The 27,173-nt window shown below is 37.0% G+C and overlaps 1 protein-coding gene across 1 annotated transcript; it reads left to right on the top strand.

Annotated features, from left to right (window-relative positions):
• The first annotated feature begins 5,507 nt into the window (after positions 1 to 5,507).
• Positions 5,508 to 14,694, top strand: LOC141614568 (uncharacterized). Its single transcript, XM_074433313.1, has 7 exons — positions 5,508 to 5,629; positions 5,878 to 7,106; positions 7,710 to 7,832; positions 7,947 to 8,305; positions 8,480 to 8,652; positions 10,205 to 11,071; positions 13,320 to 14,694. Exons 2-7 carry the CDS (start codon positions 5,904 to 5,906, stop codon positions 14,531 to 14,533), a joined length of 3,939 nt encoding a protein of 1,312 aa, XP_074289414.1. The 5' UTR covers positions 5,508 to 5,629; positions 5,878 to 5,903; the 3' UTR covers positions 14,534 to 14,694.
• Positions 14,695 to 27,173: the final 12,479 nt, after the last annotated feature.

Below are 27,173 nucleotides of genomic sequence, written 5' to 3'. Positions count from 1 at the left end.
TTTCAAAGTGAAGGGAGGTGCTCCTTTTATAAGGAAAAAACGAGTGGGTGCATGGGGTTTTTAGTCAAAACGTTTGGTCATGAGACAAAAATGTTGACCTTCCCAAATTAGCACCAAAAGGACTTTTTTCTAAGAAGTATAAAGAAGAAAAAGAGGTTTGTAATTATCCTTAAAGAGCCATGTATTTTTCAGAAACAAAGTGAAGAGGATATTAACAAGAGGACAACTCTTGATAATAGAAGGAAAGAGCTAAACAAGATTTCATAAAAGACAAGGCAAAGTTGTAGCATAAAAGAAGAAATCTTTTGAAAGCAAATTACAATCTCTTTACAAAGATCACCTACCCTTCCAATATTTCAAGTTTAAAAGCTGATGCATGAAAGCCCATTTGATAAAAGGTGAAATATTCAAAATGAAAGATTTGCTTCAAGTGTGACGTGTCAAACGTGACAGTCAAACACACTACTATCCGTGATAGGTAACGGTATGCTTGACTGCTACCATTACATGTATTATACCCTTTCATCTTTACATAGATTTACAAAACGACTCTACATCTTGGGTAGCAAGCAATTGACGAACCTTGATTGATTAAGACTTGCAAATTACTCGATTAATCCTGAAATAGTAAACTAAAAAGACACACAAGTTAAATGGATATATCATCATCAATTAAGAAAACCAACAGATATTACTCCGTAACATAAGAGTTGTTGATTTTTATTCTAAAAATTCAAGAACATGTTGATGATAGACTTTAATTGTGAATAACACGTGTTTGGCAATGAGCACTAGTTTGATGGGATTATTGTAACACTGACACATACTTTAGATGTAATTGCTGTAAATCTGCCACTAGTCATATCCCTATTTTATCTAATGGTATGTTCTACTCCGTACATCATAATGATTTAATGCATGATACATCATACATATACCCCGTTAAAATGAATAAGTAGTAAACGTTCAAGTGCACACAAAATGATACGCACGTCGAATGGTATATAAATGATATGTTCGGCAATCGGCATCAGTAATCAGTTGTACAATAAATATTGTTAAGAATATCGTGGAATGCTTTCTCTATTGTATCTAATGCTTGATAAATACGTATTTATTTCAAGGGCTAGTAATGTTGATGGAACACAAGAAAATGTTAATGAGCAAGTTGTAGAAGATGATCAAGTGCCTCGTGGTGATGACGGGAGAAAGTTACGAAACTTATGATCAATCGTGTGGAAATATTTTGAATGATATACGATAAATAGACAAAGGAAGGCCGTTTGTAAGGCATGTGATAGCAAATTGACTGCTAAAGGGAAGAGCGGTACTTCACATTGAAGTTCACATCTACAGAGATGTTTAAAAATTAAAAATAAGGTAGATGTGTAACAACTCCTCCTAAAAGTGGGTGCTTGTAAAGAAGGGGTTTTTACTCTGACTATGGGAAATTTTAAGTTTAATGCACAAGTCTCTAGAAATGAATTATATAATATGATTGTGTTGCATGAGTATCCTCTTGCCATAGTTGATCACATAGGGTTTAAGAGATATTCAGCGAGTTTAAGCCATGAGTTTAAGGTAGTTACTCGAAACACTTTGAAGGCCGATATTCTAAGAGCTTATAAGGAGGAAAGAGCTTTTTTGATGAGAGCACTGGCTGAAAATGAGTCGTGTTGCTATCACCACCAATATGTGGACGTGTAGCAACCAAAAGAAAGCTTACATGGTTGTTACAACACATTTTGTAGATGATGAATGGGTCTTGCAAAATAGACTCATAAGGTAATTCTACTTTTACTTATTTAGTTTTAAGTTTAAGGTCGTGTCAGTTTTATAAGAATTAAATGGTATTTCGTTATTATTGTTAGGTTCATTTATGTCCAATGTCCACATAATGCTGACACAATCAGTAAAGCTATTGTAGCAAGTTTAAGAAGTTTTGATCAGGATGAGAAAGTATCAACGATTACGGTTGATAATTGTTCGACTAATGATGCTATTATGGATGTGCTCCCCGAAAAACTAGAGCCTAATAAGCTTATTTGAAAGGCTCTCGTTTACACAAGAGATGTTATGAATATATTTTGAATTTGGTTGCCAGCGACGGGTTGCAAATTATAGGCAAAGCAATTGAGAAAGTTCGTAATGTGATTCCTTATTGTGTAGAAACACCAAATAGATATGAAAAATTTGAAGATGCTTGTAATTATTGCAAAATTCAAGTAACGAAAAAATTGGTGTTCGATTGTAAGACAAGATGGCATTCATGTTACGAAATGTTACAAGTTGCTCTTCTATATAAGGATGCATTTAGCATATTGTAGTCAAAAGTGTGTAAAAGTGGGAAGGATAAATTTGTGGTGCCTAATAAAGAAGAATGGCAAATGGCTGGTGACATATGTGAGAGACTAGCATTATTTAAAAAGGCCACTGACGCTTTTTTAGGAAGAAACAATCCCACTGCAAATTTGTACTTTCAAAGAGTTTGTGAAATTAGACTTGCATTAAGAAAATAGTTATCGTGTGAGAACAAAGTAATTGAGTCAATGACTACAAATATGATTGAAAAATTTGACAAGTATTGGAGTGACGTAAATGGGATTTATATGTGGCATCTATCTTGGATCCTAGAAGAAAATTAAAGTGTCTCTCTTTTAACTTTGGTCACCTATATGGTAATGGTGATGATGAATGTGAAAGGGTAAAACGCTTATTGCTTGAATTGATTGAGGATTATGAATCCAGAAATGATTCTAGTGATAAGTTCTTGGTCGCTGAAACTGCTTCTTCTGTGAATGATAATGGGAGAAGGCCGATGATTGGCTTTGATGATGTTGGGGGCTTATGGGAAAAACATGTTTCAAAGGAGTCACAAAACCAAGCTCGTGAATATGTGAGGTGGAAACATACTTAACAGAAGATAGGATTGTTGCGGATGATAGTAAGTTTGACCTTTTAGGATGGTGGGAAGCTGAATCTTACAAGTATCCTAATTTCTAAGGTAGCTCAAGATCTTCTTGCAATTCCTCTTTCTTGCCTCAGAGGGTGTTTTAGTGGTGGTGGTAGGATTGTTGGACCACATCATAGTAGATTTCTCCCGGACACCGTCGAAGCATTGATGTGCCTACAAAGTTGGAGGCTTCCTCAATTTAAAGATAAGTACCTTAATAATTTTACTAGCTATGATATTTTTATACAAACCACTAATGTAGAGGATTAAGAAAACAATGAGTTCGGTATGCAATTGTGTCAAGTATTACTGAATATTAATAATATGAGGATGTAGAGATAGAAAAGGATTAGGAAAACAATGACTTCGGTATGTATACTTTCTTAGATTACTCCAATGAACATTGTGTCAAGTATTACTGAATACTAATACTTGGATTTTGTTATAGGTTTCTGCTCTTGATATCATGTGCAATAATAAAGGATGCAATTGAAAGCTTGGAAGTCGAAGGCCTTATTTCCTCATTTTGTTATCATTTTATTAACAAGGTCAATATTTGAGTGTTTGACTTATTAGTTATAATATTGTACTTGTATTTAGTAGACAATTCTGTTTAAAACTAAACTTATTACAAGAGATTGTTGTTTATTTAAGACATATCATTAGCCATTTTATTTTTGGGCAATTATATTATATTTTTTGAGAGTCGGCTAAGTAGAAAATATGAATACCGAACTTTTTTGCATCAGTCCTGGATGCAAAAAGACTAGAGAAGCGCAAGAAAGATCATATATAGGGGAAATGTTTTTACAATTGGATCAGGTCAATTTCAAATGGTCGGGGGGGGGGGGGGGGGGTAAAATGGTTATGGGTCGGGTTTCAAATGGATATGGATAGTGTTTTGGATAGGATAATAATAAAAAATAAGTGGAGTGGATTTGGATCCAGGCCGCTGGACTGGGAGCTTGTTATCGTAGCTCATCAATCTGGGCCTGGAGGAGATTATTATCTGCTTCCATCTGAGATCTCATGCTCCTATTTTCACTTTGCATCGTTCTGATGGTCCTCGCTAGAGTATCTAGTCCGCTTATCATGATGTTGGTAGGACTTGGTGAAGTCGGACCCTACTGCCTGGACTGCCCTCCTTTCTTCAGTTGTCCCATCCCTTGTTTACCTTGGCTGACACCCAGGTCTCTGGTCCGCGTCCTTTCCGGTTGGTGTTGATTCACCGCTGTCTGGGAGCTATGGCTCTGCTTGACAGCTGGTACTGGTACTATTCCTTGTGTAGGTACAATATTGGGTGGTTGCGTTGGGGTTGTGTGTACCGCTACCGTGGAAGGAGGTGGTACTCGCGTTGCAGGAACGCCGCCCGTCTTGCTCGGATTTGCTTCTGATTGTCCTGACATGCTTCTTGTTCTTCGTATACTAATTAACGGAGACGACCACTATACCCCACGGTGGGCGTCAAACTGTTTTAGTAAATTTCCACCAATGTAGGGTTAAAGTGGTCTTAGTGCCTAATCAATATTACGATTTGTTGATGATTGTACTTTGTGTGTATGTTGAATTGTATGTAAAAGTAAATAAAGGACACAAGCGATTTTGGTTACGCGGAAAACCCGATATGGGAAACAACCGCGGGGGGAGACGAAATCCCACCAATATTTGTACTATAATTCGGTGGAGAATACAATGTAGACGATATAGCTAAATTGCGGAAGCTAGGGTTCTTCTGCGTATTTCTGGATGATCCTTAGGTCTTGCGTTTATGCCCCTTATATAATGATGCTCTTCCTCCTAGGGTTCTTTGCTTTCTCATCAAGTATTCCTAATTTGGCACAAGATTGAATTTTCCTTATTCAGAATACAGTAATAAGTAGGATTTCCTTATTTTATCCATGAATATGCGAGTAACCAAGTCAGGGTCCATGTCTTCAATGTACGCCACTCTAGCTCTGCTTCCGATCTGCCTCCTTGGCTCAGCCCATATCCAGAATTTGGGCCTAACACCCTCCATGGGCCTGTCCATTGAGCACAATTGAGAAAGTAGTGGTTGTTACACATTCCATCACGAACTGAGTATACTTTGGAGAAAAAGTTATTTCGTCTTTTGGATCAATTAGAGTTTATGTTTGGTTGGGTCATTTTCGGATTGACTCGTATCAGATCAGGTCATTTTGGATCGGGTATTATGGGTCAAGAAAGTTCAGGTCATGTTTGAGCTGGATCGGGTCAATTTGGATTTCAGATCATATTCGGGTGATGAAATACGGGTCAAATTCGGATCTCGAGTCAATTTTTTGGGTTGGGTTAACAATTAGTCTTACTGAAGACGGGTCGGAGCAAGTGACGGATAATGCCACTCACAAAACGGATAGGAGGGACAAGGTGGGGGCACCCCCATGTGCTTCCCTCTCTCCTCTATTTGGGCCATTTGTGAGGGAAAATGGTATCCGTCACTCCAAAGTGACGGATACGTGCCGTCACAAATGAGATTTTGTGTTGGGTTAATCGGGTGGGATAGCTTTTGGCGGCTCTAATTAAGGGTAAGAAAGAAATCATGATTTCCTTAAAAAAAAAAAAAAAAAAAAAAAAACTCGAGTCTTGCTATCCTAAAACTATCAACTCGATTAGATTTTCAAAGAGACAGTAGAGCTTGTTCAATAACATCTTCAGGTTTGTTCTTCCTCTTCTTGAGTTCTTCTCCCTCTCCTTTCTCTGTTATTATCCTTTTGTTTTCTTAATTATTATAATTATTATTACGGATTACTGCTGCTGTTTTCCGTTTTGCTTTGACGAATTGCGGATTATTCTTCGTATTTTTGATGTCTAACTGAGGTCTTATGCTTATGCTTGTCTAATTGTATTTGCCTTTTGTTAATTAAAGTCTGAACTTTGGGGGTTTTTTTAATATTTGAATATAGTAGTTGAATCTTACTGCTGCGAGGAGATGGCTGCAACTGCAAATTGGTCTTCATTGCCTCTTGACCTACTTACTCTCATTGCATTCAAATTGGAAACTTTTGAAGATTTTATTTATTTTTCTGCGGTTTGTCGATCCTGGAATAATGTTTCGTCCTCAATTAAGCACCAATGGAGGCCTGCAATAGCACTACCATGGCTTTTGCTTGCTGAAAACACCAATGATAATCCAAATTGTGCTCGAAAGATTGTTAATCTTAACAATAACAAGTGTTATAAATCGAACCTCCCAGAGACGTTTGGAGCAAGGTGTTGGGGTTCACCTTATGGTTGGGTTGCAATCGCTAAAGGTGATCACACCATTCAATTAATTAATCCGATCACCAAGGTGAATATTAGCTTCCCATCTTTGGAAAGCATATTAAACTTACGTGAAACTAACGCCCAACATTTCATGGATTATAATGATTGGTGTCTTACGTACTTTTTGACAAAGCTCGTTGTGCTCAAAGTGTCTCATGGTGGTCGAAACGAGTTTGTTATTATGATAATTTATAATAAGAATGACTACTTAGCCTTTGCTAAGCAAGGGGATCAATCGTGGACTGAGGTATTGTTCAAGGAAACAAGTATTAAGATTTTCGATGTTGTGGCCATGGATGATCTTGTATATGTTCTCTATGATGATGGAGCAATTGCGTATTGGAATGTGAAGGAATTCTACAGTCTGGAAGCTGTTAAAGCAATGGATTTTTCACCCGGTAAATATGAGATTTTCGAGCAGCTGTCTAATCTATTCATAGGAAAAGTATATTTGATTCAATCGGGCACCGATCTCCTCATGGTGTTACGGTATATGGAAGATGTGATGAATGGACTCAATGAAGGTGATCCTGGTTACGATTACGATTATGACATTTGTTATAGAACAATTAGTTTCCAAGTCTACAAACTTAATTTGAAAGAGAGAAAATGGGAACTCACCCTAGATTTGGGTGATGTTACGTTGTTTGTAGGTGGTAACACTTCTATGTTGGCACATGATAAAAATTTGCAACGTAATAGTATATATTTCACGGATGATGAAAACAATGAGTGGTTTATGGTGACGGAGTTGGGAGGACATGATATGGGTGTATATGACATCAAGTGTGATGAAGTAATACGGCGCTTTTATGAAGGCATTGATACACGCTCTTCATTTTGCCCACCGACATTTTTTATTCCTCAATTTTAAGTTATTAACATTCCGAATTATGATATTAAATAAGTACAATGGTTGGAGTTTACTTTTGTGTATTTTTGAGTCGTTTGTTAGTTTGTTTGGTGTGTTACAAGGGATATTGATATGTTATATATCCTATTATTAAGAATAGGAACTGCATTGTTATATTGTATTAGTAGAAAAATTACAAGGATAATTTGCTGTCTGAATGCTACTCACTCACCTACTGAATGCTCTTCATTTTTGATTTTTTTCATTGCTAAAGGGTTACCACCCCAGCTAGCCACCCTTAGTTCAGCTACTGAATGCTACTCACCTACTCGTAGACATTTGCTGTCTGAATTGATCGACTTAATTGGCTAAGACACGAATAATATAAATCATGATATTCAGGTTCAAACCTTTGCTAAGTTATGTCTGTTAAATTAGCATCACTGCATGTTTCTCCATGTCTGTCTACCTTAAATGCTGTTAGAATGCAGCTAAGCTTTGTTCTTAGATTCTTACCTCTTCTTCCTGCTCGTCCGTCCCCTTTCACTGTTACCGCTCCTATTTATCAGTATTATTGTCATTGTTATTATTATTGATATTACTGTCATCATTTTTCAGATTGGACAATTGTTTTTTTTTTGCAAGATCATGGCTGATGATTGGTCGACATTGTCTCTCGATCTTCTTGGTGACATTGTAATGAAGTTTGAAACTTTAGAAGATTTTATTTATTTTTCAGAGGTATGTTGCTCTTGGAATCGTGTTTCATCCTTCCTTTGTAAAGCACCAGTGGAAGCCACTACCAAAGCCATGGCTTTTACTAGCTGAAAACACTAGCAATAATAAACGTTATAGATTGAATCTCCCAAGCTTATTGGAGCAAGGTGTTGGGGTTCAGACTATGGTTGGATTGCAATTGTCGACCGTAGCCTCAATGTAAGTTTGTTCAATCCAATCACTAAGGCCAAAATTCGTTTCCCATCTGCGGAAATTATCCCAGATCGACCCCCATATGTTCAGATGAACAGAGAGATGGGATCAAGAAGAGTATATTGCCTGGGTTTTGAGAGTGTTTTTGATCAGGCGCTCATTGTGCTCAAAGTGTCAGAAACTGAGTTTGTTCATGGACATCAGTGTTCATCAGGCAAGGCGATGGTGCAATGTTTGATGTCATGGCAATGGATAGTTTATAAAGCCAATGGATTATTTGTCAAGTGAATTTGAAATGCCTGCTAAGGAGTTCACCACAAAGTGGGATAGGAACACTATATTTGGTACAATCAGGTTCTGATCTCCTCATGGTGGTACGATAGAAGGAAGAACCGGTGAATTCAGATGAGAATGATTACGATTTTGACATTGTTTATGAAACATCTGGTTTTTCAAAGATGGGAGGAAATTGAAGATCATGAGACATTGTTTGTAGGTGGTAGTTCAACTATGTCCGTTTCAGCCAAATGCTTGCAACCTAACTCTATATATTTCACCGATGATGAATATGTGCTCTCTAAATTTGTGAGAGGGCTTGGTGGACATGATATGGGTGTTTATGACATCAAATGTGACAAAATATAGCGATTTTATGATGGTGATGGTATCCGCTCTGTATATTGTTGACCAGCTTGGTTTATTCCTCGACTTTAAATTATTGAAAGTGACTGACCATATAATGTGATGTTCAGGACTAATATTTGGGCTATTTGTGAGATCAAGATATAAAGGGGCGTATATTTTTGTTCACAAATTCTTATGTGTGACGAGCATATCCGTGTTTAGCTGCTGTGTGAGATCAATATATAAGGAGCGTATTTGGGCTATAATGTTTACGGGTAAGTAATGTTGTTTTGACGTGTTATTTTTGTTATAATTGTTTCGGTTAGCAGAACTAGTAGTAGGGTTCGATTCAACCCGTGATAACGACTAACGACCTTGTTTAGCTGCTTTTTATGCTGTTTTGTTTTAATTGAGGACTAGCTTGTATTGAGATAAACTGATGATTGGTCATAGCAGATTTACGGAAGAAGAGGAATGGCCATAGTGATTTATTTCTCGTTTATGATGATATTTTAGCGTTGTGTAATAGGTTCGAGTGTGTTGCTTTTTCTTTTGTTCGTAGAAACTTAAACAAAGTAGCTCATGAATTTGCTCATGTTTCTCCGTGGTTGGTGGGTCGGTGTAGATGGGTGGATAATTTTCCTCTAACTATAACGGCTTTAGCGGAGGCGAATTTAGTTAATATATAATATGCCCCTGCGAGTTTTCCAAAAAGAAAAAGTATAGTAGAATTTAGGCAAAACCTCACAGATACTCGTGTAATGTGTTCCACTTGCAAATCGTGTTCATTAAATTTTAATTTTGCATATTTATACATCTCTGTCTATTTATTAGGAAATATTTATTTCTAAATATTTTCAATCACTATCCAGGATAGTAATTACGTTTCCTAAAGAAAAAAGGAAATCATAATAAGTAAAATAAATTTGACTCGATTTCTAACCTAAAACCTTAGAGACCCCCGTATGAATAGATAATCAAACCGAACAAAAACTACATATTATAGTATTACTAATAACAAATAAAATAAAAACACAAAAAATGTTGCTGAACATAATACAATAATCAACATCTACTCGATTGCCTATACTTTTTTCTTATATACTTTAGATTTTCTCGGCAGTATCCGTCTTAAGCTTAAGGTGAGTTGAGTATCTTACAACTTTTGTTCGATTCACTGCATGTTTCCTTTTGTTTAATATTTTTTGTTAATTATAATTTAGTACGGAGTACTGCTGCTGCTGTTATTCTTATTGTTTTTATATAAATATTATTATTATTATTATTCGTATTATCATCATCTTCATCATCTTGTGAGATTATGTGTTTGTGTGTTTGATATGTTTAACAGAGATCTTTCAATGTTTGCCTTTTCTTAATTTTAATACTCTTCTCTTATATCTCAATTCTAAACTTTCAGCTTTTTTAATATTTGAAATTTAATACTGCTGCTATTAGATGGTAACAGAGGTCTCTGTTTAATTGTGTTTCTTACTGCTGCTATTAGATCGTAACCGAGGTCTCTATTTAATTGTGTTTCTTGCTGCTGCTGCTAATAGATATGGCTCCAAACTGGTCTACATTGCCTTTTGACCTTCTTACTGCCGTTGCATTCAAGTTGGAATCTTTTGAAGATTTTATTTATTTTTCTCTTGTCTGTTGGTCTTGGAATCATGCTTCGTCCTCAATTAAGCACCTATGGAGGCCTAAACCCGTAGTACCATGGCTTTTACTTGCCGAAAACACTCAAGATAATCCACATTGCATTCGAAAGATCTTGGATATCAACAATGAAAATAAATGTTACAGACGGAATCTTCCAGAAACGTTTGGAGGAAGGTGCTGGGGATCGCCTTATGGTTGGGTTGCAATGGCAAAACGCGACCTCACCGTTCAACTATTTAATCCAATCACCAAGGCGACTATTAGTTTCCCATCTTTGGAAACTCTCCCATACCTACCCAAAAATACCCCGGCATATAATAATGAACAAGAAGATTATTATCATTGGTGTTTGGGGATCTATTTGACAAAGATAACTGTTCTCAAAGTGTCTGAAAAAGGTCATGACGAGTTTGTTATTATGATAATTTATGATTTCCACGAACGCCTAGCTTTTGCTAGGCAGGGAGATCCATCCTGGACATCAGTATTGATAAAGGAAACGAGTGTTCATATTTTTGATGTTGTGGCCATGGATAATCATGTATTTGCTATATATGATGATGCAGCAATTGCATATTGGGAGATTAAGGAATTCTTCGGCTTTGAGCGGCTTGTTAAACCAATGGATTATTTGTCAGGTGATCATGAAAATTTTGCTGGGTTCTACAGAGATGATGTACAAGTATATTTGATACAATTAGATACTGATCTTCTCATGGTGTTACGACACACGGGTGAGGAACATTCTGGTTACCGAACAGGTAATTTTGAAATTTTCAAAGTTAATCATATAGACAAACATTGGGAGAATGTTGAAAATTTGGGTGATGTCGCATTATTTGTCGGTGATAACTCTTCTATGTCTCTTTCTGTAGCACATGCCAAATCTTTGCAAAGCTCCTCTATATATTTTACTGATGATTTAAGTGAGTTTTGGTTGAGCACACCCGCGCTCGGTGGACGTGATATGGGTGTATTTGACTTCAAATCGAGTCATATATCGCGATTCTATGAAGGCGATGATACACGTTCCTCATTTTGTGCACCAACATGGTTTATTCCTCAATTCTAAAATCATATATTAAAATTTTCTCCGATTGGTTCGTAGGGTTTTAAAGGTTCTTATGATCTCACTTTGTACGGAATCGGCTATATTATAGTGCGACGACTAAAGTGAGGATTCAATAACCACATTATCTCTTTTATACCAAGTTTGTTTTGCTTGGCAACGATTATTTATCTTTGTTGACATTATATACTCAACTACTGGATTACATGAGTAAATGTTATAGGTCAAACGCAGTGTGTATTCTGGGCTCTCAATTGTTTTTCAAAGCTTTAGTTTTTGGTAATCTAGGCTTAATTTTTTTTTTTTTTTTTTTTTTTTTTTTGATAGCAACAAATAGCATAGCTTACACAAGAGATTCCTGAACAAAATTATGAGCTATCTTATTCACTCCCCTAGGACAGAAACTAAGAGAGCAACAATGAAAATGAAACGCAATAGACTTAATATCTTGGATAATGCAGTTGATAGATGCAATCGGCTTCTCCGCTCCTGCAGCCTGCAAACCCAAGTTAAGACAATCCGTAACAAGTCTAACATGAAGGTACCTTCGTCCAAGGCCCATTTGAGCGCCATGAAAACTGCATGTCCTTCGGCATGCAGGGCAGAAGAGGCAAATCTAGGCTCAATTTTAGTGTTAACAAAGGTCTCTGTTTAATTGGCCACAAAAATGCGTACTGCGAAAATAAATTCCGAAGATTTACAGAAGAAGAGGAAAGGCCGCAGTGATTTATTTCTCGCTTATGATTACCTATTACACAATGCTAAAATGTCTATGACCAATCATCAGTTGGTGGTTCGGCATAGATTGATGGATAATTTCCCTCCAACTATAACGGCTTTAGCGGAGGCAGATTTGGTTAATATATAATATACCCCGGCGGGTTTTCAAAAAAAAAAACAAAAACAAAGTATAGTAGAATTTAGGCAAAATTGCACAAATACCCGTACCTGCTAAACAATTCTCGTACCCGTACCGCCCCACCACCCATAGCGGGTACAAGTTTCCATACCCATGCCCGCCCCGGCGGTAGAAATCTAGACCCATACCCGCCCCATTTACCCACCAACCACTTATGTCAAATTTTTTCGATACTTTTTTTTTTTTATTATAATGTAGTTTAATCTCAATTTTTTTTATAATTTTAGTTTAAGATTTTCTATAAAAGTAGTAATAAATAACATTATAAAAAGTCATAATAAAAAATATATTTTATTATTATTGGTGGGTAGGCGCCTAGGCGGGTTTTAGGAGGGTATGACGCAAAACTCATCCCCGCCCCACCAGGCCACCACCCATGAGTCATGACGAGTAGAATTTTTGTATTCGTACCCGCCCCACCACTCGCAAAAGCTCTACCTATACCCGTTCCAACTGGGGCGGATGCGGGGCGGTATAGCGGCCCCGTTAACATTCCTACATGTAATGTGTTCAACTTCCAAATCATGTTCATAAATTTTACTTTTGCATATATCTACTCTGTCTATTTATTAGGAAATATTTATTTCTAAATATTTTCAATCACTTTCAAAGAGTAGAAATCACTTTCCTAAAGAAAATAAATTTGACTCTACTTCTAACCTAAAGTCCTAAAACCTTAGACCCCCCGTATGAATAGAAATCAAATCTAACAAAACCTACATAAGAGTATTATATTACTCATAACAAATAAAATAAAAACACAAAAAACCTTGTTGAAGATACAACAATCTGGTAGCTAGCAAGCTTCACTGCATGAAGCTGGTTGCTGAAGAAGGTATGCTGTGTGTTTTATATGTCTAGCAGAGATCTTTGTTTAATTCTGTTTCTCTGTTTTATACGTCTCTGTTTAATTGTGTTTCTTACTGCTGCTAGTAGATCGTAACCGAGGTCTCTGTTTAATTGTGTTTCTTACTGCTGCTATTAGATCTCTGTTTAATTGTGTTCTTGCTGCTGCTAATAGATATGGCTCCAAACTGGTCTACATTGCCTTTTGACCTTCTTACTGCCATTGCATTCAAGTTGGAATCTTTTGAAGATTTTATTTATTTTTCCCTTGTCTGTCGGTCCTGGAATCGTGCTTCGTCCTCAATTAAGCACATATGGAGGGCTAAACCAGAAGTACCATGGCTTTTACTTGTTGAGAACACTAAAGATAATCCTGATTGCGTTCGAAAGATGTTGAATATCGACAATGAAAATAAGTGTTACAGATGGAATCTTCCAGAAACGTTTGGAGGAAGGTGCTGGGGATCGCCTTATGGTTGGGTTGCAATGGCTAAACTTGACTTCACCGTTCAATTATTTAATCCAATCACCAAGGCGACTATTAGTTTCCCATCTTTGGAAACTCTCCCATACCTACCCAAAAATACCCCGGCATATAATAATGAACGACGAGATTATTATCATTCCTGTTTGTCGGGTTTTTTGACAAAGCTAATTGTCCTCAAAGTTTCTCAAAATGATCATCGTCATGAGTTTGTTATTATGATAATTTATGATTTCCACAGACGGCTAGCTTTTGCTCGGCATGGAGATCCATCTTGGACATCAGTATTGATAAAAGAAACAACAAGTGTTCGCATTTTTGATGTTGTGGCCATGGATAATCATGTATATGCTATATACGATGATGCAGCAATTGCATATTGGGAGATCAAGGAATTCTTTGGCTTTGAGCTTGTTAAACCAATGGATTATTTGCCGGGTGATCCTGAAACTTTCAATGATTTATACATAGATCAAATAAAAGTATATTTGATACAATCAAATACTGATCTTCTCATGGTGTTACGATCCAAGGTTCATGTGTCGAATGCAGATAATACTAATTACGATTATGACATTGTTTACCGAACAAATGATTTTGAAATTTTCAAACTTAATCATATAGACAAAGATTGGGAGAACGTTGAAGATTTGGGTGATGTGGCATTGTTTGTGGGTGATAACTCTTCTATGTCGGTTTCTGTAGCAGATGATGCTAAATGTTTACAACCTTCCTGTATATATTTTACCGATGATGAAAGTGGCTCTTGGTTGACACCAAGAGAGTTCGGTGGACATGATATGGGAGTATTTGACTTCAAAACGAACGATATATTGCGATTCTATGAAGGTGATGATACACGTTCCTTCTTTTGCACACCAACGTGGTTTATTCCTCAATTCTAAAACCATGTCGGATTACCGTGTTAGACTATGATTTTCTCTGGAGGGTTCGAAGGTTATTATGGTCAGAATGTGGAATGGACTACATAGACTACATTATAGTGCAATGACTGTTTATTTTTGCGGCACTATACACTATATAGTATGAGAATTTGATTACATGAATAATTTTTCTAGGGGTGAGTTATTTATCAAAATTTAAATTTTTATTTGGGCATTTGTTTGAAACAGAGTTTGCCTTAACTTGAATCAATTAGACCGATCAAACATGTCGGGACAATAGTCTGTTTGTGTCACTCACACAGGTCACGGGCGGCTTAATGTCGAAATTATGGTCCAAAAATAATTTCTAATGCCTCTACGAAATTTAAAATAGAAAACAAAATTCCGAAATTAATCATATTTATTAATATTAATATTTTAATTCTATTCTATTTAATGGATACATTAATCATATTGATACAAGTTATTTTAATAATTTATTATTATTATTATTATTAAAGGTTAGCAACGTCTTAAGAAGTTGGTTTTTTAATTGTTTTTGTAATTTAAAATATTAAAACTAATTTTTTATATTTTTTTTAATTTTAATTATTATTTCAAAAACTATTTATAAATATTAATATTAATAATATAATAAATTTCTTAATTTATCTTTAACCCAGCGGGTTGACCAGTTCGGGTCAAGTTTCAACCTTAAATTAACTGTCCTTTTTTTGAGACCCTCAAAAAGAGTCGGGTTGGATAGGGTCAGATTTACATGTCAGGTTCGAATTTGACTAGTTTTGGAACAAATAACCCGTACAAAATTATATAGTTATGTATTTAAATACATAAAAATTGACAGTTGTCATTAAAATTCCTTGTAAAAATATGTTTGAAAATAGGATAGATTACATCATAAAATAGGATTGTCTAATATTGTCAACCTTAATGATGAAAAAATTCACGAACCGCAATTATTTAAATATGTACATTATCAAATTATTATTTTTGTGTTAAAAATACAAAACATTTGGTCGGTCTTTGCATTTAACATGGACCTTATTACTCATGAGGGCATCGAGCTATCAATATATATATATAAAACTGGGTTGAAACGCTGTGGATGCGCCACGTGTCAACCCAGCCTTAAATACAACCATTTATGATAATTTAGTCATTAATTACATGTATTAATGTAACATGAATATCAATATCCTACATATTCATTGAATTTTACGTATTCTCAAGATACATATTGCTTGAATAGTTGCAAACACCAAACTTTCCAACACATTCAGAGTATTCAAAACTTTATACGAGTACCAATGAAGTGCATGTACACATTCCATCTTCAACGCACCATGCATCCTATAAATACAGACTATAGTATTCTCTCCTCCCTCACACTAAAGTATGGAGAGTAATACTATAGTTTCTTCTATCTATAATTATACGACAATCTCAAAAAAAAAAAAAATGAGAATCAGAAATTAAGTTTTTGATTGTTACATTTATTTCAATTGGAAAAGGTTAACCTACCTACATAATTAGCAATAACAACTGATAAACATCAAATAGTGCAATATGGAGTGTGTAGCACGAAATAATTATGCAGTATTTTAATTTTCAAGTTGAGATAATTGATGAGGTAGACCAAAGTTAATAGATATGGTGGAAGATTTACTAGAGCAGGAGATCGAGATGAATTCATTTTCTAGGGATTTTGAGTTTTTTCATGAGAGATGGGTAAAATAGAGAAAAATGAGTAGGTGAGTAACTATCAGAAAGAGTAACTAAAGGATATGGATATCCATTAGTTAGTTTAGATTAGAATTTTGTATGAAGGTGTTTTTTTTTATATCATAATAATTTCGAAATGAGTATGTTATAGTTTTCTAAATATCACTTGGATTGATCAGTAGTAAGTTCGGGAAATGTAAATGATTTTGATATTACATTATACTCCGTAACAATTAAATTTTTTGTTTGAGAATTCTTTTATAAATTTAGATTATAAATAAGATATCTATTGTGTGAGTGTTGTACGTGAATCTAAATTGTAAAATTCTTATAAATAGGGGAGACAATAATTGGATTCGATATGTGGTAATAATTTAACAAATACATCTAATAAATTAGCCGAATCAAAATTGTAAAGAAATGAAAAGGAACTAAAAAGTGAAATGGAAAGAACAATAGAAATAATAACATTACGCCATTTAATTTATTCAATAGTTTATGTAATTTTTTTGAGGTGTATTAATCAATTTTTTATATTTCCTCTATTTTGAAGCTTTATTAACTCACTCATTATGAGAAGAAAAGTAAATTTATAGATAATTCGATAAAAAGGAGGGATTATTTTCATAATAATCAATTTAACAAGACAATGAAACATAATTTATGGGTTATTAACAACTTCTATCATTTTCCCACTTTATTTTTATTTATTTTTACAAAATCCCCAACATTTTTTCTAAAAATCTACTTCAAATCTCTCCTCCTATCTTATCAACAATCATTTTATTCAAAATAGAAGACATTTTTCAATCAATACTGATCTCGAAGGAGGATTTTTTTTTCAAAGAATCGTCTTTTGAGATACGAAAACACTTTTATAATTAATATTTGCTAAATACTTCGTATTATCTATTATATTTGACAAAAAAACTTTTTTTTTTGTACATTCAAATGACGTTTTTATAAAAGTAAGAGTTTTGTATGAGTATATTCAAGTATGATATGTAGTTGCAGAGATCCACTAAACGATATTACATTTTAGTGTTTGAAAATTAAAATATACACATTGACCGGGCGAAGCACGGGATTCTCCCTATCTTATATACTCCCTCCCATTCATCATAATCTTCTCCTTTGGTTTTGGCACAATACTTTAGGAAAAGTATTAAAATAGGAGTAAAATAGTTGTGTGGGGTTGGTGATAGGAGAGAGGGATGAATTATTAGTCGTTAAATAAAGAATTGTGGGCCAAAACATAAAGGAAATTAATAAAATAGGAGTAAAAGAGTTGTGTAGGGTTTGGTGATAGGAGAGAGAAATGAATAAAATAAGAGTAAAAGTTTCTAAAAATAGAAAGGGGAACATTACTTGAATAATCCGTTTCGGGAAAGAGGGAACATTATAGTGACTGTGAGGGAGTATAAAACTGGGTTGAGAACGTGTGGATCTGAAACGTGTCATTTAATTTTTATTTTTTTTATTTAGATAAATTTTTATGTTAATAAGTACATTACTACTAATATTTTAACCAACGATTAATTTATAATTTTCAAGATCATAGGGAATGAATATGCAAGAACCAAATTCATGGTACTTCTACCTACATGTGAATGCATTCTGTTTACACATCAAATTTATATTTTCAAGATAAATATATTTTCAAACTAAAATTGCTAACTTTTTCAACATATATTCAAAGTACTTGAGACTCATAATATTAATGTGAGTGCTATGTACACATTCAGTGTTTAACACACTTCTCTTCAGGACACTCATCTATAAATATAGAATTCTCCTCACAAAGTCACATGTCACAACAACTAAAATTTAGTTTCTTCTTGCTATAATACGGAAGCATGAATTTTTTTCGTTTAATTTGCAAGTCCTTAAGTGGTCCAAAAAAAACCCACTTTCCTTTCGACAATAGTGTGCCAAATATATCTGCTCAGATATTATCATTTCAATGATGAATTCGTTGAAGTACTACTAGAATAGAAAAGGGTTGAAGACTTGAAGTGAGGAATGCGGTCAAAGAAGAGATCTGAGGAAATCGTTACGGAGTAATTCTGTAGCCCGAAAAGTACTAGATATGTCAAGTTTGTTGTTGGCTTACGAATGTATGTCTCTAGCTTTATGGTGTCCTGATGTTATTAGTTTGGTTCATGGTCAGTGGTGTTTATTTGTAATAAGGAACTACTTTTTATTATTGATTAATGGAAAATCTCATATGTAAAGTACTCTGTAATAGATAGTATGGACTATGGAGGAAGATTTACTAGAGTAGCATTAAGTGAAAGAAGGGATTCTGTCGGCGAAAACGATACGGAGATGGTTCTTGAGTTCTTGAGTATCTAATATAGAGATGAGTAGAGATGAGTAAGAAAAGGGAATGAGTCTCCGATTATTAATTCATATATACTATTGAATTATACCCATAACTTGGTTTAAATTAGAGATAGTTTTGAGTATGTGTTTGTTCATAGAACATAAAGGTAATATGATACGGTAAATTGTAACTACAAATGGGTTTATAGTTATTATAAGTGTGATATTATAATAAAATAATTACTTTTTTTTTATTTAAAGTCACTCAACAAAATAAAATTTTCATCTATGTATATATTAAAATTCCAACGTAAAGTTCATACATAATCAAAATAAAAGTTAGTTCATTGTAAACGGGAGAGATTATAACTGTTTGAAGACAATATGACAATTTAACAACTACTTTTAATAAGATAGCATAATCAAAATTGAAAAATATAAATAACTAAAATGTGAAATGAAAATGTAGAAGAAACAATAGTATTACCACTTACGTCGACCGTCATAGTAATATTTTACTTATTCATTTTTTTTTTAATTATTACAATGTATCAATTAATAATTTCCGTTTCTATAATTCGGAGTAGACGAGTAGTAAACTAATGATTACTACGGATAAACCATATCTTATTATGAGACACTTTATCACATTCTTTTAACCCTTTTCCAAGGTTCCTAGCTAATTTTTCACCTTATTTTTCAGAAATTTGACATTTATTTCTACCCATTACTTCAAATCTCTCATTCTCTCCATCAAAGAACCATTTTCTTCAAAACTTAAAACGACAGTTTTCAATCAATATTAATCACGGAAAGTTCTAATTTTTTTTAATAAACTTTGACATGCGGGCAATACCCTTCCTATACATGAAGTATTCGCTGAAAAAATTTACAGAGTGATATTTTTGCAAATAATACGTAAGAGATTCGAATGAACCTTTTTTTTTATATACTCCGTAAAAGGTAAGAGTTATATAGGAGTATAGGACCTATAAGTTATAGTTTAAGTGAATAGATTAGTCAACTTATAAATACAATATGATATTACGTGCATCCACCATATAAATTACTGTACATTTTAGGGTTTCAACAAAAAAATATAAAAACAGGCCATGCGTAGCACGAAATTCTACCTAATATATAAATATATATGTTATATTTTAAATACTTTGAAATTAAACCTCAAAAAATATTATTTGAGAAAGTTTAACCTATTTTATTTACAGGTAAACTCTTAAACATCATTTATACGGAGTATATAATTGTTTAAAAATAAAAAAAGTGCAATATGTTTAAAAAACGAAAAACGTCTTTCTCTATGAAAGCTTCGTCCTAGGGTTTCTCTGCTTTTCCTTCTTGCTCAAGGCTCGTGATCTTTCTTTCCTTCTTTGTTCAAGGCCTTTGCTTCTCACGGCGTATTAAGGTTTGACTGACTTGCTTTCTTCGCTAGGGTTCTGGTGTTTCGTTACGTCTTTTTTGGGTTTCGTTAGGGTTTTAGGGTTTATCTAGGATTGTCGTTAGGGTTTGGTTTCGATTTCGGTTTCTGCTCTTGTTCGTGATGCCAACGAGGGGTTCTATGGATCGTGGTGAATGTAGCAAGGGTAAGGGGGTGCTGGGGAGTTGTCCGGAGAAGGCGGTAGATGCGTTTGTATGGGATGTTGATGGTGGAGACACGCAGGAGGTTCAGACGGAGAAAATTATTGTGGGTAAGATTTGGGCATCCAAATCGGTTAATTGTCGGGCTGCCATAGATACCATGCTCCGGCTATGGAATCCGAAAGGGAAGGTGTTAGGGAACTTGCTTGATGCTCGGGAGAGGACTTTTGTTTTCCGCTTTGAGGAGGAGTGTGATAAAGTTCGGGTTCTTGAGGGACAACCATGGCACTTTGATAAATTTGCTTGGTGTTTTAATGAGCCTAGTGGGGATAAGTCCTTGATGGAAACACCTTTGTTTTATCTCCCTATATGGGCTCGAATTTATGATCTTCCAATTAAAGGGCGTACGAATGAGGAAAATCTATGCCGACTTGGGGAGCAATTGGGTAGGTTTGTGATGCGTGATGATGCTCCTTTTCCGGAGATGGAGCAAGCGGTTCGTATACGTATTCTTCATGATATTCGTAAGCCGCTTCTTGCTTCGACGAAGGTTCGTATGCCTAGTGGTAAAGCGATGGAGTTCAAAGTAAAATACGAGAGGCTGCCGATGTTTTGCTATGGTTGTGGCGTCCTGGGTCATGGTGAGAAAGATTGTGAGAAGGGTCCCTATGGAGAAGATGATTTATTGTATGGCGAGGGACTTCGGGCTTCACCTCGACGGGCTGGTAGAGCGGGTGTTGCGGAGGGGAGGAAGACGAGCCGAGATTTGAGACCGGAGTTTGAGGAGGAATACCTTCGTTGTGAGAAGGAGATGATAGAAAAGTTACAGCGAATTGCATTGACAAGTAAAGGTAAGAAATATGGGGTAAATGGTACTGTGGGAGTGAGGAGTGTGCTGGACGCGGAGGTTGATGCTCCTGTTAAGGACAGTCCTCTGGGTTTGAAGGAGCAGCTAAGGTAGAGGTCTGTGGAGGTCGTTGAGGGGGATAAGATGAGTAGGCCTTTAGTGGGTGATGCGTTAGTTGTGGCGGGTGAGGAACTTGATGCTAGGTCGGGAAAGGGATGTGCGGTGGTGGTGAATATTGGCTCAGATATGGGTGAGGGGCTGGATTGTAGGGAGGGGCAGGAGCGTGGGGGTGATGAGGAGGGAAGGTTGGCTGCTTTGATGGAGCAGAGGCCAGATGTGTTAATGATAGGGATTGGTGAAGGTGGAGAAGTGGCGGGGCAGGGTGTGGAGAGTAGAACTGGAGGGGAGAAGATTTTAGTTGATGTTGAGGTGGTTGAAGGGGAAGGGATGGCTGGTGCTGGGTCGGTTTTGATGGGTGGAAAGAAATGGGTGAGGTGGCCGAGGGACGTGGTTATTGGGTCCGTAGGTGATGATGGAGAGGTGACTAATGTCACTGTTAACTTGAATCAAAAAAGGTTAAGGGAGGAAGAGGCGGGATCTTGTGAAGGAATGGTGAAGAAGGCAGCGATTCACAGGGATGTGACTATGTTTGTATCTGAGGCGGAGGTTGATTCTTATCAACCCCGCCGGGCCCAATGAATTGCTTGAGCCTTAACTGCAGGGGGCTGGGCAACCCCGATGCAGTAGGCGGACTTCGAAATCTTATTCGAAGAGAGGCCCCGGCTTTAGTCTTTCTGTGTGAGACGAAGCTGAGTAGTAGCGAGATGAGAAGGATTACATCTAGTCTGGAGGGTTATTGTAGTATGGAAGTTGATAGTGTTGGAAGGTCTGGCGGGCTTGCTTTTCTATGGAGGAAGGAGTTTAGGGTGAGTCTTAGGTCGGCGTCGACGCATTATATGGATTTTGATATCGGGGAGGGTGCTGAGGTGTGGCGGTTGACTGGGTTTTATGGGTGGCCGTTGGTGCAGGACAGATACTTATCTTGGGATCTTCTTAGGATTCTAGCTGAGGAGGATCATTCGTCGTGGTTGTGTATAGGCGATTTTAACGAGATTTTGTTTGCTAACGAGATGTTGGGAGGGTCGAGGGCACAATGGCAGATGAATAATTTTAGGGAGGCTGTGGATGTCTGTGGGTTGTGTGATTTATCTTATGAGGGTTACGGATTTACTTGGGATAATGGGCAAAGTGGGGTGGATAATAGACAGTGTCGGTTGGATAGAGCTATGAAGACGGAGGCTTGGAGTGAACAATTTCCCTATGCAAAACTCCTTCATTTGAGTAAGGAGTGGTCTGATCATGCGCCTATTATGGTTAAATTCGATGGGCGTGCTGTTGGTGGGGGGGAGATGGGGAAGCAGTTTCGTTTTGAGCAGATTTGGGTGGGGGAGGAGGGGTGTGAAGATACTATTAGGCGCGTGTGGGAGGTTGATGACGGGGATGTTTTGGAGACCATTTCTCGATGCGCGGTTGAATTGAAAAAATGGAAGGGAGTGAGTATTGGTAAGATTTTGAGGGATTTGGCCCGTAGAAGGAAGAGGTTGGCTTGGTTAAATGAAAATGAGAAGTCTGTTGGTAATGTTAAAGAGAGGAAAAGATTGATGGGGGAGATTAATACACTGCTGCGGCAGGAAGAGGTGTTTTGGAGACAGCGGTCGAGGGCTCTTTGGCTTAGAGATGGGGATCGGAACACTAAGTACTTTCATCGGAAGGCTCGGCAGAGAAAGAAGAAGAATACTATCCATCGAGTTGTGGGAAGGAACGGTACTCTTTGTGTAGGCAGGGAGGCTATCACGGTGGAGGCTGAGGGTTTTTTTACGGAGCTTTTTGAGTCGGCTAGGCCGGAGCAGGCTGAAAGATTGTTCGATGGGGTACGGGGTAGAGTGACACCTGCGATGAATGAGCATTTTAGGGCAGCTTATAGGGCGGAGGAGGTGGTCGAGGCCTTAAGTCAGATGCACCCTTTAAAGGCCCCGGGACCGGATGGGATGAATGCACTCTTCTATCAAACATATTGGCATATTGTTGGCCCTTCTGTTACAAGAATGGTGTTGGGTGTTCTGAATGGTGGTGAGTTTCCTTGTTCGCTAAATCGTACTCATATTGTTTTAATTCCTAAGAAAAAGGCGCCGGATAAACTTGCGGACTATCGACCGATTAGCTTGTGTAATGTTTTATATAAGCTTATTTCTAAAGTTTTAGCTAATAGACTTAAGCTATTTCTTAGTATGCTTGTGTCGGAAAATCAAAGTGCTTTTACTCCTGGGCGTTTGATCTCTGATAATATTTTGGTTGCTTTTGAGCTTTTTCATTATATGAAGAACTCAAGGTCTAATGGGGGGCATTTAGCTCTAAAACTTGATATGGCCAAAGCATATGATCGTGTGGAGTGGGTGTTTTTGCATAAGGTTCTCCTAGCCATGGGTTTCGATGTTTGTTGGGTTGATAACGTGATGCGCTGTGTCCGTTCTGTTACATATGGAGTGTTGGTTAATGGGGTACCGTCGCGTGAGGTGGTTCCAGGTCGAGGGCTTCGTCAAGGTGATCCTATCTCGCCATACTTGTTTATTCTTTGTGCTGAGGTTCTCTCGAGCTTATTACGACGGGAGTGTGAGAGAGGGGGTATCCATGGGATTCGGGTTGCTCCCCAGGCACCGGTGGTTTCGCATCTGTTCTTTGCAGACGATAGTATTATTTTTGTCAAGGCTAATGTGAGGGAAGCGGAGTGTGTAATGAAGATTCTTCATATGTATGAGATGGCATCGGGTCAATTAGTGAGTAAGGAGAAGACAACTGTGTCTTTTAGCAGGGGCACTGAGGTGCGCAGACGGCTGGCTGTTGAAGCTGTCCTTGGAGTGCGTGTTGTTGCTGAGCATGACAGGTATTTGGGTTTGCCTACGGTGATAGGTAGTTCGAAGCAAGTTCTTGCAAGGGTGGTGCGTGATAAGCTGAATAATAAGTTACAAGGGTGGCGAGGTATGCTATTTAGCCGAGCAGGTAGGGAAATTCTGATAAAGGCAGTTGCCCAATCTATTCCTACTTATGCAATGAGTGTTTTTAGACTACCGGCCAATTTTTGTGATGAATTAAGATCTATGGTGTCGAAATTTTGGTGGGGTTCGGATAATGGTAGACGGAAGATGTCGTGGGTTGCCTGGAGTACTTTATGTCGGTCCAAGGCCAAGGGAGGGCTCGGATTTCGAGATTTTGAGGATTTTAATAGGGCTTTATTAGCTAAACAGGCTTGGAGATTACTTTGTGAAGATGGAAGTTTAATGGGACGGGTGTTGAAAGGTAAGTATTTTCCTAATTGTTCGTTTATGGATGCTGAAATTGGTTTTAATCCGAGTTATACGTGGAGGAGTATCCTTGGAGCTAAGGAGGTTATGGGGCTTGGGGTTCGGCGGCGTGTGGGGTCGGGGGTTGATGTCCGGGTCTGGACGGACCCATGGGTACCGGGGACGAAGTCAAGGTGTGTTATTTCCCCACGGGTTGGTGCGAGTATTGATATGAGGGTTGCAGAATTGTTTGTCGATGGTGAGCATAGGTGGGATGAAGCGAAGATTTCGGAGTTGTTTTTGCCTTTTGAAGCTGAGAGAATTCGAAGTATTCGGCTTGGTGGTATTGGGGATGTGGATAGTTGGGTATGGGATCATACACGGGATGGGGAGTACTCTGTGAAAACGGGATATAGGCTACTAGTTGAGGATGGGGCGTCGGAGGTCGAGCAGTCCGATTTTGCTAATGAAGGGTGGTTATGGAAGACGATTTGGAAGGTACCCGTTCTCCCGCGGATTAAGGTTTTTATGTGGCAATTATGCCATGAAGCGATCCCAACGAAGGTTAACATTGCTCGTCGTCTGGGTAGTGTAGATGTTGCGTGCCCTCGCTGCCATAGTGAGCGCGAGACTTGTCTCCATGCTATCCGCGGGTGTGGCTGGGGTGAGGAGATTTGGGAGGAGGTGGGAATTGGTACGGGGGAGTGGCGGGGTGTTGCCTTGGTGAGAGATTGGGTGGAGGCGACTTTGAGGGAGTTGGGGGAGAAGGAGAGGGTGTTGTTCCTTGTCACTTGTTGGGTGTTATGGGAGAGGAGAAATAGGTTGATTTTTGAGGAGGAAAGGTGGGATGTGGATGGAATTATGAGGAGAATTTGGGGTATTGTATGGGAGATGGAGTCGGTGCAGGATGATAAGGTATCGAGTATTGTGGAAGGGAGCCGGCTGGGGAGCTGGGAACCGCCAGGGAGTGGTGTGTCTAAAATTAATACGGACGCAGGGGTCGTGGAAGGAGTTGGTGTGGGTTTGGGAGCGGTTAGTCGGAATTCGGCGGGTGAGGTTGAGTGGGCTGTGGTGTTGCACCGTGGTTCGGGGTGTGCAGTAGATATGACGGAGGCTGAAGCGATATTGTTGGGACTGCGTGAAGCAATCAGGATACAGTCAAGAAAGGTTGTCATTGAAAGCGATTGTCTGATCGTGGTTGATGATTTGAATAGGAATAGAAGTGGTAGAAGTGAATTGTTTACGATTTATGAGGAGATTAGACAGCTTAGTTTAAATTTTGAGTCGATTGTTTTTAAGCATATTAGTAGGAATTTCAATAAGTTAGCACATACGTTAGCACATGCTATGCCATGGTTTAATGGTAGTCGGTTTTGGACGTCGGATTTGCCAAATGAGTTTGGTATTGTAGCCCTTTCTGATGCTAGTAATATAATTTAAGGCCTTTATGGCTTTCTACAAAAAAAAAAAAAAAAAAAAAGTGCAATTCTTATAGATATTTTTGACACATAACACATGCAAGACACAATCAAAACATTTGAATAAGTTGAGCTTGAACTCTATATGTTTGATACATAAATATCACATGTCATACATAAAAAATTAAAAATTACATAAAATTATATTCACATCATTTTGAACAAATATTAATTGATTTGGAACATAACGTATCGTGAAATGATATAATTTGAGAATTTAATGTTGATTGTTGCATTATTCGAATAAATTTTATTTTAATTAATATGATATTTGATAAGTCACAAAATAATTTATAAAACGTTGACCATGCATAATTAATTATCACTTATTAATTTTAATTAAAAGTGTATGTATTTTATTTTAAAATATTGAAGTTAAACCTAAGAAAATTAAATTTATTTTTAAATAAAAATATTAAAGGTCATATATAAATTATGTTATTTTTTCTTCAATTATAATAATTAAATTTTAAAACAGGCCGCACGAAGCGCGGGATACTACCTAGTAGCATATATATCGGACTTCTAGTCCCACTTTCATGGGACCTTGTCACTTGACACATCAAACACCCCCCACACGCACAAATACCAATTCGTGTAATTTGTTTTTTTTTTTTTTTTTTTTTGTGTTGACTAGGAGTATCCCTACCGACAGCTGGGGCAATTTCCTTCGGGGTACTGAAGGCAATTTAATGCGTTGATCCCTCCCAAGTTTGGCTTTTTCATTCATACCACTTGTTTAAGAAATGAGAGCCCTTAGGACTCACACCAGCCAACTTTAATACTTCGTGTAATTTGTGCAACTTCCAAATCGTGTTCATAAATTTTAATTATGCATATTAATAGTGAAGCAAAATCTATGTGAAATATAATTAAAGGTTTATCATTGATTAGGGTGTACGATAATCTTATACACCCGGTGTAGCTAAGAATTTTTCATATAAATATTTCCAAATCGTGTTCATAAAGTAGAAATCATGTTTCCTAAAGAAAAAAGGAAATCAAAATATGAGTTTAAGGAAAATAAATTTGACTAGATTTCTAACCTAAAAGCTTAGACCCCTATACATAGATTATTTATTTAATACAACCGTATACTACTAATAGCAAATATAATAAAAACACACACACACACACAAAAAACGTGATTAAACATACAACAATCAACATCTCTACTCGATTGCCATACCTCACACAGCAAAGCTTCTTGAATAACGTCTTCAGGTATTTCCCTTTAGGCTGCTATTGTTGGCATTCTTGCTGTATTTGCTGTTTTTGAATTGATCAACTTAATTCCTATATCACGATACTCAGGTTCAAACCTTGGCTAAGTT

The sequence above is a fragment of the Silene latifolia genome, chromosome 11 (genome assembly GCF_048544455.1).
Source record: "Silene latifolia isolate original U9 population chromosome 11, ASM4854445v1, whole genome shotgun sequence".
Classification (NCBI taxonomy): domain Eukaryota; kingdom Viridiplantae; phylum Streptophyta; class Magnoliopsida; order Caryophyllales; family Caryophyllaceae; genus Silene; species Silene latifolia.
Note: the sequence above shows the minus strand (reverse complement) of the source record. Positions and strands in the feature narration are given on the sequence as shown.